At 44.8% G+C, this 14,185-nt stretch overlaps 1 protein-coding gene across 4 annotated transcripts in view; it reads right to left on the bottom strand.

Moving 5' to 3' along the window:
- ATXN10 (ataxin 10) overlaps positions 1-14,185 on the bottom strand; it is a 183,531-nt gene that overhangs the window by 80,655 nt on the left and 88,691 nt on the right. For all 4 annotated transcript variants that reach the window (XM_055000643.1, XM_055000644.1, XM_055000645.1 and 1 more), the window contains one exon: positions 818-965. In XM_055000643.1, coding sequence (XP_054856618.1) covers positions 818-965 — 148 coding nt within the window. The remainder of the gene's footprint in view (positions 1-817; positions 966-14,185) is intronic.

The following is a 14,185-nucleotide window of genomic DNA, read 5'->3' as shown; positions in this document are numbered from 1 at the left end:
CTGGAAAATGAACTAAACAAGCTGGCCTGAAGTTCATTGCGGTCCATCAGAAATGGGCTCTGACAAACTGCCGACTTGCGAACCACAAACCAGCTTGGTTCGTGATGAACTTTAGTTCATATTTCAGTTCGTGCCCATCTCTGATCCAGACATATAAACACCTTTTCAAATATGCAAGCCTGTTAACTACAGAATTATTATCACTCTGCGCAGGAAGTACATTATGGCCTTCCTAAACCTGGTAAGAACTGCTTGGCGCTGATCCACCAACCAGTTAAGCCTTAATAGTTGGATGTCAGTCGCCATGGTCCCCATTTGCAGCACACTTCAGTAATAAAGCCATCATGTGACCTGCTGCTTTTGCAGATTAGCACCAAGTGTTTAGGAAGAACCGTATCCATTACTTCAGCCCAATGAACAAAATGTGAATTTGTGGCAACACTGTTACAAACATGAGTTTGTGGCAAAACTGTTACAGGAATGCACAGTGCTGCAAGCATTTCTACAGCATATTAGCTCAAATGTTCAGGTGTCTTCACATTGGTCAATGGGATCATACACCAAGTTCCTTGACCCAATGGAAACCATTATTCATTTCAGAGCAGAAAGAGAGATATTATTTTTAATGGATTTTTTTGCCATTCTGAAGGCACGCAGGATGGATCACAAGTTATGCATGCAATAGATCTATCTATTAAGTTGAATGGGGAAACTTACATACATGAGAGGAGCACACATGAAGTGAGTATCAGAGGTCTAAGTCAAATGATAGTACATCAAGGTTACAACATCAGATTCTAGTGTTCAAAAATCTTACCTCATCTTCATTATTTGCTGCAGAAGCCAATCTGAGCACGGAATGGCATTTCTCCTGGAAACAACTTGCAAGAAATGTGCCCATCTCCTTGCAAACAGCTGAATCCTTGTCACTTTTTTCTGATAATAGCAACTCTAATAACATAGTCCTGGAATGCAAAAATAATAATTGTAAATAAATTGTTGTTGTTGTTGTTGTTATATCCACCAACAAATACACATGCACAAACATAACAAAATGTCAACTGGCACATTCCAAGGCAGCAACTCTAAGTGTTACGACTGTGACACTGAGAGACCTCTGTCTTTTGGTGCTACACCTCTGAAGATGCCAGTCACAGCTGCTGGCGAAACGTCAGGAACTACAATGCCAAGACCACGGCTATACAGCCCGGAAAATCCACAACAACCAACCTATAAAACCAATTCAACTTTTTAAACTGTTTTAAGCCAATGCTCCTCTGTGGCAGAACAATTAAATGTGCATTTAGAAAAATGTGCATTTAGAAAAAGAATTGATACATGCAAATCAGTTTGAGAATAGTTATATTAAAGCCATCACAGCTCAGCCAGGGAGCCAGTATAGACCTCCAGTTACTGTGAAAAACAGGGTTGCACCTACTTAATTTATTAGATTTATATTCTGCCCTCCCCACACCAGCAGGCTCAGGGCGGATTACAATTTACATACATTTAAAATACATCTAACAATTTACACAGTTTAAAATTATAAATATATAAACATCCTAACATTTAAAATACATATATATATATACACGTATACTCAGCAGCATAATAAAATGCACTAAATGCATACACAAGGCACCTCCCTTTCACCTTCACCAGAGCATTTACAGTGGAGCTCAACAGATGGAGGATGTTGCTAGTGGGGAGGGCACAGACCATGCTCGCATGGATGGGGGGGCTCCGCCTAACATCAACCATACGCCTGGCAGAACAGCTCTGTCTTACAGGCCCGGAGAAAAGACAATAAATCCTGCCGGGCCCCGGTCTCATTAGACAGAATGTTCCACCAGGCTGGGGCCAGGACCGAGAAGGCCCTGGCCCTGGTCGACACCAGGTGGGCCTCCCTGGGGCCAGGGACCTTCAGCAGATGTTTGCCATTAGAGCAAACATCTTACTTGTAACTGTTGTTCAACTAGGTCTTCGTGCAGGCACACACTGAGAACTGCGCACGCACATGCCAGCCACTCGGAACAGAAACTGTCTTAGCTTATAGGCTATTAAGGGGGGCGACCTCCGCTACAGCTCCGAGCCAGTTCTTCCCGCCGAAACAGCCACGTGATCAGGGAGGTCACCTCCTCCTTTCCTGAGTTCTCCTGTGCCACCGCAACTCTCATAAATTATGTTAGAGAGTTCAGCAGCGGGGCAGGAGGGGGGAAACGTGTGGCTGCACAAAGACCTAGACGAATAATAGTTACAGGTAGGTGCAATGCTGTTTTCATCTACCATCTTCAGTGCAGTCCCACATTGGGAGAATACCAAACTACTCACCCACCAGCTGCCTGTTAAACTGTCCAAAATATGAATTTTATAAGAGGGAGCTGGACTTTCTGGGATATCGAGTATCTGGCCAGGGATTGGGAATGGATCCCGCCAAGGTCTGAGCCGTGGTGGAATGGGAAGCCCCCAGAACCAGACGGCAATTGCAATCATTCCTTGGGTTCACTAATTTTTACTGACCCTTCATAAAGAATGTTGCACAGATTTCACTAATGCTAACAGACTTATTGAAGACAAAGGGGAAGGGACCCTAAGGAACAAAGACTAGCGCTAAATTGGCCTGAAAAGGAGAGTGACAGGAAGCTTCTGAGAACTTAAAATGGTTGTTCACATCTGAACCAGTCCAGCGCCACCCCAATGAAAACCGTAAATTTGTGGTACAAGTGGATGCCAGTGATGTTGCGATAGTGTGTGTGTGTGGGGTTAATCTTACAGGAAGATGATGAGGGGAAGTTGCACCCCTGTGCTTATGTGTCTAAGAAGTTTTATGAGGTGGAACGATACTGGACGATCAGGGTCAAAGAGGCGGCTGCCATCAAACTAGTGTTGTGCACCTGGAGACATTGGCTGGAGGGGGCTAAAATGCCATTTGAAGTGTGAACTGATCACAAAAATTTAGAAGCGTTATGTGCCCCTTGCAAATTGGGCACCAAGCAGTTGCAGTGGGCGGAGCTTTTCTCTCGATTCAATTTTGTACTCAAACATCTGCCGGGCAAATGAAATTTCTTGGCAGACACCCTCTTGCGCCTCCCCCAACATGACAGTCAAAAGGAGGAGGTGGTGGACACTATGTTCTTGCCTGCTCAGCTGGGAGGGGCTGTTATCACTAGGCAACATATTAAAGCCAAAGAGGAGCAGCCTGACCTCACGGAGTGGGAGGAAAAACTGAAAGATGAAGTGGAAAAGGAGGGGGAGGAGATGCCCATGGATGAACTGGAGGAAGGCGAACATGGAAGCTGGTACAGATTTACCAGATTTGAAAGTGTACTATGCATCCTCATGTCTAGTGTGGATGAAGGAATGGATACTTTTGAGAAAAGAGAGATTCCTGACTAGAGGTGGGCACGATCCCCCCCAAAAATACCGATCAAGCTGTTCATGGATCCGGGCCGCCGCCGAACCCAGGTCACTGATTCTAACCGATCAAGTCCCGTTTCCGATCCGGAATCGGGAATCGGGGAGGCCAAAGCAGGAGGCGCCCTGCTGTTTCCAGAGATATAGGAACGGTGGTTGGTGGCAGCGGCCGTCAGACCCGGCGGGCACAGGGAGGCGGCGATGAGCTGCCTCCCCTCGGGGAGGGAGGGGACTTTCACACACACACACACACACACACACACACACACACACACACACACACACATAGAGCAGAGGGGGGAGTTTTTAACCCGGCAACGAGCTGCCTCCCCTCAGGGAGGGGACATTCACACCAGGGCCGGATCTACGGTTGCCAGTGCCCAGGGCAACCGTAGTCAGGCTCCTGCGCATGCGCGCTCCTTGGTTGCCCCCCCGCCCATGCAGCATGCCGGCTGTCCCGGTGCGCTGCGGAGCTGGCAGCAGCGCAAGTGGCTAGGAGGCTGCCCGCGCCATTCACCTGCCCCGCAAGACAAAGGGCGGCCAGCTTGCCCGCGCGCCCCTTGTCCTGGGGAAAGGCGAATGGCGCGGGCGGCCTCCCAGCCACCCATGCTGCCTTTTGCCTTTCCCCAGGACAAGGGGAGGCCGGCTTGCCCGCGCGCCCCTTGTCCTGGGGAAAGACGAATGGCGTGGGCGGCCTCCCAGCCACCCGCGCTGCCTTTTGCCTTTCCCCAGGACAAGGGGCAGCTGGCTTGCCCACACACCCCTTGTCCTGGGGAAAGACGAATGGCGTGGGCGGCCTCCCAGCCACCCGCGCTGCCTTTTGCCTTTCCCCAGGACAAGGGGCAGCTGGCTTGCCCACACGCCCCTTGTCCTGGGGAAAGACGAATGGCGCGGGCGGCCTCCCAGCCACCCATGCTGCCTTTTGCCTTTCCCCAGGACAAGGGGAGGCTGGCTTGCCCGTGCACCCCTTGTCCTGGGGAAAGACGAATGGCATGGGCAGCCTCCCAGCCACCCGCACTGCCTTTTGCCTTTCCCCAGGACAAGGGGCAGCTGGCTTGCCCACACACCCCTTGTCCTGGGGAAAGACGAATGGCGCAGCAGACTCCCAGCCACCTGCGCTGCCTTTTGCTTTTCCCACAAGCCGGCCGCCCCTTGTCCTGCGGGAAAGGCAAAAGGCAGCGCGGGTGGCTGGGAGGCCACCCGCACCATTCAACTTTCCCCAGGCACGCTCCTGGGGCTGGCAACTGCACCTGGCACTCCCTCTTTGGCGGCGCTGGGGACAGACTAACCCCCTGCCCCCCTGTCGATCCGACCCTGATTCACACACACACACACATTTAGAGCAGGGGGGGGATCTATCCCTGCCTCTCCAAATAGAGAGAGACACCCCGTCAACATGTTTCAGCCAGCTTTTTTAAAAAAGCAGGGACAGAATCCTCCGTTCCTCCCCACCCGATTTTAAAAGCAAGCAGCCAGTCTTCAAAAAACATATTTTAAACACACACACACAGAACTGTGAATGAGGTTTTCCCACAAAATACAGTGTTTTAAAAGCAGGTTAAAAACAGAGAGTGACAGACAGAAAAACACCCATTCCTCCTACAAAGCCCCATTTTTTAAAAAAGCAAAAAACCTTTGTGCCCATGGCTTCAGAACACCCCCTTCCCCCTCCCTCCCCTGGGTTGCTGCTCCGTGGTTGGAAGGAAGCCTGCTAATCAAGGAAAGCTGGGCTTCCATTTGGTTTTCCAGGGTGACAGAAGGAGGGCAAACACAGCTCAGGCATCCCCCTGGCTCCGTTGCTAGGGGAATAGATTATTGGCGCCTGAGTGTCTGGCTCTCCAATTAGATCACGATGGCCCCCTCGATCAAGCCCCCCCCCGAACGCTGGATCGGTCACCGTGGACAGAACTGATTAGCTGAGTCCCGATGGCGCAAACACCATTATCGGGGTTTTTTTCACATCATGATTCCGATCGTGGCCATCGCTATTCCTGACACTGGAAGGTCACAACCTGAGATTTGGATGGCATGCCTATTTGTGGTATGACAAAGTAAAGCCATTTTGAGAATTTGGAACAAATATAAACTGAGACTAACACAGCAAACACCACTTTGGATTTCAACAAGAGAAGTGTTTTATAGAAGAGAGAGGATTTTCAAACAAGGATGGTTGACTTATGGAGAGTTACTAGAATTCTCACAAGGAGATTGGAAATTGAAGACAAGGGAGGATTTAATAGGTAAAAGTTATAAATGTTAATGGTTTTCCTATGCTCAACTTTTAGAAAGATTCAAATTAGATAAAAAAATTACAGGGCTTTGAACATGACAAGGCTGAATTTGAAAAAGAGCTGTGTTTAAATGATGAACATGTTATTTCTAAAATATATAAGCTGTTATTGAAATTTGAAACAGAAGAAGAATCACAGATTGTACGGTAAAATGGGCTAAACATTTTGAGTATAATGATGGATCAGTGAGAAAATGTGTGGATAAAGGGGCTTAAATTTACTTTGACTGTTAGACTTAAAGAATTTTTTTATAAAATGATGTATCACTGGTATATGTCCCCTGACAAATTAGCTAAAATGAGTACAGGTATGTCAGATAAATGTTGGAAATGTAAGAAAAAAGAAGGAACATTCTATCATCTCTGGTGGACTTGCTGTAAGGCTAGAAAATCTTGGATTTAAATCCATATAATACAAAAAATTTTAAAGACTACTGTACAGTTTAAGCCAGAAGCCTTTTTGTTGGGATTAATGGACAAGCAGTTGGAAAATCAGCATGGGGTTTTATTTTTGTATATGACTACAGCAGCTAGGCTTTTATATGCACAAAAATGGAAAAGCACAGAATTGCCTTCACTGAACATTGGATTATGAAAATGACGGAGTTAGCGGAGATGGCTAAATTTACAGCTTTGATGAGAGATAAAACAGTCTACTTTTTTGGCTAACTGAAATCCCCTTATTGACTTTCTGCGTGAAATAAGGAAAAAATGATTTGATGATTTTTGGCTTTGATTTTTAAGAAGATAAATCTGGGAAAAAACAAATAGAAGGGAAGCAGTAGTGGAAAAGAAAAATTTGGAGAGATTAAATTTTAAGTACGATGTTTGTTAAAAAAGATAAGTGTTGTAGAGAAGAATGGAAATGAAATATGTATTATTGTTTTCTTTTATTTCTAAGTTCTGTTTTCTTCTTCTTGTAAGCTTTTTACTATCCTTTTCTTTATTTTGCTTTCTACCCTTTTTATTGGGCTTTTAATTCTATGAATAAAACATTTTTTTTAAAAAAAGGAAAAGCTGATGGTAGGCCGTAATGGCTTCATAATTCCCAACTGTAAAGGTTAAGGCTGCAGAAACATAAACCTTTCTGCCCAGTATGTTTAGTTTCCTGCCCTCCTTATTGATCGGAGGCAAATTACCCATGTTTTTTTGGAAGCCCTTGCCTTGGAGGGTCTCGGTGACAATGAACTTGGTTGGAGGGTGAGTAAATAGAAAACCGGAACCTTCTTGTTTAGTTTTATACATATTGTTCAGCTTTTTCTATGTTGCTGGTGTTGAGGCACACCTGGACCATGCATCTTCCATCACATCAAGCATGCCTTACCAGTGGAAATGCCACTGGTCCAGCTGCTTTCAAGTGCAGACTGGGTCCTACAAAGTTGGAGCAGAGCAGGTCACCTCAATATCCAGGGATCTCGCCATTTGGACTAACTGTTCTGTGTACAAGCAGAGATCTTGTACCTTTGCCTATAGTCAATTTCTTAGTCACCTCGTCATTCACCACAATTGCTGCACTCTGGTCTCTGTAGATTTCTTTTACTGCTCTGATAAATCTTTCTCCCAACTGTAGCTGTTCCATAGTGGCGAACATAAAATCCCAGTTCAAATTGTCAAAAGCTTTTTCAGCGTCCACAAAGAAGAACCCAACCTCCTTATCACAACGCCTATCATAATATTCAATAGCATTTATAACTGTCCTTACATTGTCTCTAATTTGTCTATTTGGTAAAAAACCAGCTTGTTCTTCCCCAATAACTTCGGATAGCCATCCCTTTACTCTTTCCGCTAAGATCTTCGCAAAGATCTTATAGTCATTGTTAAGTAAGGAAATAGGTCTGTAATTTTTGACGTTAGTCAAGTCCTGTCCTTCTTTAGGGATCAATGATATGTTAGCTTCACTCCAAGTATCTGGAATTCTTTGGTCTCTCATAACACCATTGATCACTTCTTTTAGGAATGACACCAGTTCATTAACCATTACCTTGTAAAATTTAGCTGTGAGTCCATCAGGCCCTGGCGCCTTACCCAGATTTGTTGACTGTATTGCCTTCCTTATCTCTTCCTCTGTCACTTCACTATTCAATTTATTTCTCCAATATTCCGAGATCACTGGGAGCCTCATTTTCCCCAGATATGTCGCTATTGAATCTTTATTCACCTCTTTTTTATTATACAATTTAGCGTAAAATTTGTAGAAGGCTCTACTAATAGCAGTCTGTTCCAGATATACTTTATTATCCTCACATATTTTATTTATTGTCTTCTTCTCCTTTCTCTTCTTCAATTGCCATGCCAAATATTTCCCAGGTTTATTTGCTCCTTCAAACGACTTTTGATTCATTCTCTTCAGATTCCATTCCAGTTCTTTATTATTCATTGTTGTCAACTGTTCTTGTAAAATTTTAATGTCTTGGTAAATTTTCTTCTTCCCTGGTCTTTTCTTTAATAGTATTTCTTTGGCTTTTATTTTCTCTGTAATCTCCTGTCTCTTCTCCTCTTGTTTTTTCCTGGCTCTTCCGTTTAAGTCCATTAGTATGCCTCTAATTACTGCCTTATAGGTATCCCATACCTTGTTGGTTGGTACTTCTCGATTCATGTTGTATTGTATGAAGAACTTAGTTTCCCTTCTCAACGTCTCCAAGTTTTCTCCCTCTTGCAACAAGTCCTCATTTATTCTCCATCCTTTCCTCTTAGTTCTTTTCCCAAACTTCCACATAATTGGATTGTGATCTGAGCCTACCATAGGCATTATTTCCACCTCTTTAGTCCATAACACTAAGTCCTTTGAGGCCCAGATCATGTCAATTCGTGATAAAGTGTCTTGCGGAAAAAAATGTGAATTGTCTGCTCTTGGGATTCTGTATTCTCCATACATCTTCCAAAGTTTCCTGCTGCATTAATGCAAAAAAAGTTTTTGGTAGTAGTCCTCTTTTCTTTTGTGCAGTTGCTGATTTCTTATCCTGCTCCAAATTTGTAACTCCATTGAAGTCTCCTGCAAGAATTATCTGGTCGTAAGAAAGTTCATCTAATTGCTTCCTCAAATCCTCAAAGAAGCTTTCTTTTGCTCCATTAGGTGCATAGATTCCAATCACCAGCACTTTCTTTGAATTCCATGTACATTCCACCGCTAAAAATCTGGCTTCTGGGTCCTTAACACTAACTTTGGCTGCAGCTCCTCTCTAATATACAAGACCACTCCTCTTTTTTTCTTTTTTGTGGCCGCTGCAAAATGAGTGCCCAATTTGCTCAGTTTTAGATATTTTACATCCTGTTTTCTAATATGAGTCTCTTGTAAACAAACAATATCACATTTCTGTTTTAATAGCCAGTGAAAAGTACTTTTTCTCTTATTGGGTGAATTAAGTCCATTTACATTCCAAGATATAACCTTACATTCCATATTCATAGCCTTGTTGCTGGTAAGTCCTTTTCATTGTCCCTCATAAACTTTTCCATTTCAAATTCAGATCTGATGCGCTTTTTCACTCCTCCAAACTCAAATGCCAGTCCTTCCGGTAATTCCCATCTATACCTTATTTTCATGTCCTTCAAAATTTGGACTAAGGCTTTATATTTTTTCCGATCAAGCAACACCGATCTGGGTAACTCCTTCATAATAATCACCGTCTTGCCATCAACCTCCAATGGGTCTTGGAATTGCTTGCTCACAATCATTTCTTTCATATTTCTGGTTGTAAATTGCACAATCACGTCTCTTGGTAACTTCCTCTGGGTCGCAAATCTTGAGTTTATACGATACACCACGTCTAGGATAGCCACGATTTCTTCTTCTTCCTTCCCCAGGTATCCAGCTAACACTTCAGCAACTTGCTCTTGAGCTGTCTTTCCCTCCATCTCCGGCAAACCGCGAAACCTTAGCTGCTTTTCCATATACTTGCTCTCGGCAATAGCCATTCTGCCCCTCATCGTCCTCATATCTGTCTGTTGCGTGTCTGAGAGATTCTCCATCGCCTTCTCCACCACGTTAACTTTTTGCTGTGTTGCTTCCATTCCCTTTTTCATTTCTGCCAATTCACTTTTAACTGTCTCTTTAACTTCTTTGATCTCTTTCACCAGCTCCTGCTGGACCTTTAACATTTCCGAAAATCTTTTGTCTAAATTTTCCATAGCCGTCTGCCACTCTTTTTTCGACATCGTGGGGCTTGACTTGCCTCGCTCCCACGAATCTGCTCGTTTCCTTAACTCCGTGGCGCTTGGCTAAGTGTCCCTTTAATTTAATTTAATTCAAATGTCCCGGTTTCAAAAGGAAAAAAAAGAAGCACTTACAAGATCCAAAATGCCGGGCGTCTTTTCTCTATGGTTTTTCTATATTTTTGTAATCCAATATGGCATACTTCCTCTTCTGCTGAAGCCCGTGCCCTTCCCTCTTCAAAGATGGCGATTGCCCTCTTCCTGTCTGCCTTAGGGCCGTCTCTCTCCAGCAGCTCTATCACAATTACGTACTTCCTGTTTCCCGTCTCCTCACAACAGCTCTCGCGATGGTAGAAGCTTTCTCCCAGTCTGTTATCTCCTCACAACCACAGGTATGAACAACAATCCTCCGATTTCTCTAATTCTTTTAGCTTAGTCCTTTTACTAATCTGTTTCTTGCCAAGTCTTCCTCTACTTTTAATCAAACTGTTGCAGTTTAAAAGTCCCCTTTAATGCTTCTTTGCTTTAAGTAATTCGTCCCGTTTCAAGAGATAGTGATCTTTACCTTTTCAAACGTCTTTCTGGGTTGTAATCACTGCTTCAAACTCAGGTTTCTCTTTCACCTTCTTTCCTCCTGTTGATGCTTGGGCATGTAGATCTTATGCCAGCCGTCACTGGCCCCAGAACTGCCGCAGAGATATAAGCCGACCTGTCTTAGGGTGGGACCTCAAGGGACGGGGGAGAATCCGTTGCGCAGAACCCCCCCTCGCCCGAGATCGACGCGCCCTGAGGTACTTGAGCGTTCAAAGCCTGTTCTCCGCCTGAGAACAGGGGACCGCGGGCCTGTTTACCCCCGCCGGTCACTGAAAACGGCAGCCCGGTCAGCTCTGCTCCCAGAGCTGTGTTAGACCTCCATGGATCCCAAACAGGAAGTCTCCAGAAAACCGGAACCTTCTTGTTTAGTTTTATACATATTGTTCAGCTTTTTCTATGTTGCTGGTGTTGAGGCACACCTGGACCATGCATCTTCCATCACATCAAGCATGCCTTACCAGTGGAAATGCCACTGGTCCAGCTGCTTTCAAGTGCAGACTGGGTCCTACAAAGTTGGAGCAGAGCAGGTCACCTCAATATCCAGGGATCTCGCCATTTGGACTAACTGTTCTGTGTACAAGCAGAGATCCTGGCTCAGGGACACAGCCAAATCCTCCATAAGGAATTCTGGTGGAGATGGTTCTGATGCAAAATCAGGACTGACACTAGGAGTTGTCATCAGACAGTGTGTTGTGGTTTAATGTCGATTCTGGGACAGCATTGTCTTCAGGAACTGTGGCTAACACTTCAAACCCAAAAGCATAGTAATGATACAGGGAACCATAAGGAGAGTAATGGAACCGACGATGTTTATGGTAAGGAGTCAATTCCAAGTCATTCTCATATGGGTTGAAGGAGCCCTTCTCTTTCCACAGGCCAAATTAGTGGCAATGGAGAAATGGCTGTAGACTGTTCCATGACCTCAGGAATCTCATCCTCAGAACAGGATGGAACAGAAGCAAATCCGTGTCTAGTGGCTGGAGATGGTGTCCTCAGAACTCTGGGTAGGCTTGACACAACTGAAGTGGTCGGAGCTGAAGATGAGGATTTTTTCCTCTTCTGCAACTATGCGTCAATGTATTATCAGCATGCATCGACTTGAGCTTAGCCTTTTTCGTAGGCAGCTGATAGGCACCAAGGAGGAACCATCGAAGACGCTGCTGGAACTGACTGGTTCTTAATGGTAATAGGCACTGAACATGCTGGAGAAACCTTGGAGGCCCATTCTGAGCGCTGTGGTCCAATATCTGTGGCATTTTGATTGAAATTGGTACAGCCCTTCAAGACCGACTCCCACAGAGCTGTTTTAAGCCTCGACACCCTTTCATGGTACACTTTGGATGTAAAATGTTTGCAAATTGCACGCCACAGGGTGTCATGACCTTTGTCAAGACAAAACAGATATTTTTGTGCCCATCTGATTGGCTTCATGAAGAGAGCCCTTCAATACCATGGAGCCAAAGGCTCGAACTCACATCTTCAGAATTGAAAAAGGAGCAAAGAACACATCCTTCTTCAACTGCAACTAAAGAAGAACTGAGGGAAGGAGCCGTTCACCCCTTCTTTTATAGCTGTGCCTGAGGGGAAAGTGCACAAAAAGGCTAGGTGAGCATTTTGTGTTTTTAGGAGCTTTAAAAAGTCTGTGGCTGGCCTGCACATGCACACTTCCTATGTGTGCCTACACAGAAGATACAATGATGAAAACAGGGTTGCACTTACCTGTAACTTTTGTTCATCTAGTGTCTTCTGTGCAGATACACATTGGGACTGTGCATATGCAGGTCTGCCAACCAAAAAAGATTCTCTAACTCTTACAGTCCACAAGGGGCACTCCACCCCTATTGGGCATGCACAGAAGTTTCCCACCAAAAAGCAGGTGGAGCAGAGCACCCCAATTTTCCTGAGCCACCAGATGTATAATACAGTAAAACAAACACACTCACGGGAGGGCAGGAGGGAGGGAATGAGTACCTGCACAGAAGACACTAGACGAAGAACAGTTACAGATAACTGCCACCCTGTTTTCGTCATCTGTCTTCTGTGTAAGTTTAGCAAGCTACTCACTAATGGAGGAGGGTGTGACTGGGTCAGCCGAACAAGGAATGCAGGACAGCTGTTCTCACTGCTGACTCTTTTCTGGTATTTGTGCCGACAGCGTAGTGCTATACTAAGTTTTCAGCTGCAGACCTCGTGGCAGGCTGAGAGATATGTCAAAGAGGTTCCCTTCATAAGAATGCTGCCAACGAGGCTTGTATCATTATCACGTAAGTTCTGATTACCATGGTTCAAGTGATCTTTGCCTCATTGAAGCAGTTTAATAACTGTCATTATCCATCCGGATAAGGTTTGGAAGGACTTGGGAGACCTCTACGATGTCCAAAATAACAACACAGAAGGCGGGTTGGCTTTGTGAACCCCTTGGTTCTTCTAAGTAATACAAAAGGCCCTTTTTCATATTCAACTTATTTAAGTAACGTTCTGCTTCGGAAGCAGCATTAGGGAAAAAACAGGTAACATGACCCTTTTTGTTGTAGGTAAATTTTGACAACACCTCTGGGTGGAATTGGAGGCTGATGTGCCAGTCAACCTCATTGGGATGAACTGATTAAATGTGGAATCGATTGGAAGGGTCATACATTCCCCCCATCATCTGGCTGAAGTTACAGCAACCAGAAATGCCACCTTCTGAGATAATAGGGGAAGGGGAAGAAATACATGGGTTCAAAGGATGTTAACTTTAGTTGAGAGAGAGAACCTAGCAGAAGATTCCATAGAGAAACTGGAGGGATTCTAGGAGGAAGGGTATCAAGGATATTCTTGAGAAACACAAGAAATATGGTGGGAGAAGAAACTATGTTGTCGACTCTGCTATGAAAGGATGATATGGCAGCTAATTGTACTTTAACGGAGAACACAGATCGGTCCTGGTTATGAAGTGACAAGTATTAAAATCAGTTGCCAATGGTTAGGGGAAGGGTGACAACCCTTTAGGTTCTAACCTTACCAGGAATCAGTTCTACTTGTAACCATAACAGGTGCTGTAGGGCACTTGCAGGTATTCAAAATGGCCTGATTCACCTCTTTGGAGAAAGAACGTCCCATGGTCAGTTTCAGAGTTGCTATATTGTGGTGGCATATCTGACCTCTACGCAGGGGGTCTGGTACTATCAGGAAGTGGAGGCATCGACATTGGACAGAGTCCCTGAAGTCAGAAAACATTCCTGGCATGGTCAAAAAAGGGTTAGTAGAATACAGTGAGCGTGGAATATCTGACTTCTACCAACTATTCTTGTATCAGGGAAGTAGGTGGAGCTATGGAAAAAACCTTTGGTCCAAGTAATTTGGAAGGGACCCCTAAGAAAGTGGTGTCCGGTATCCACTAGGGAACAGCATTATTTAGTCTTTGTTATGAACTGTGGTGCAGGAAGGTCCACGGTGGGGAAAATCACAGATGAAATGGACAGGACATAGTATGTCCTGAAGAGAGTCTGAACTCTCTTCTTGTGCAGTAGACCTGCAACAGAATCAGGGAAAAACACACGTTCTGAACCAGTGGTCCTGTTCTTCATCTTCACTCCATTTTGTTTGGGACCACCCCCTCTTGGATTTGTTCTCTGAACCACTGGCCAGCAGCTCTTCTTTAGATCCAAAGATCTGGCCCTCTGAAAGGAGTCTGATGGTTCAAAGTGGGCCGGTAGATCTATCACGGCAGATAACTTTGCTGCCAGATCCAGC

The sequence above is a fragment of the Eublepharis macularius genome, chromosome 16 (genome assembly GCF_028583425.1).
Source record: "Eublepharis macularius isolate TG4126 chromosome 16, MPM_Emac_v1.0, whole genome shotgun sequence".
Lineage (NCBI taxonomy): Eukaryota > Metazoa > Chordata > Lepidosauria > Squamata > Eublepharidae > Eublepharis > Eublepharis macularius.
The sequence above is the reverse complement of the archived record's forward strand: the minus strand, read 5'-3'. Positions and strand labels throughout refer to the sequence as shown.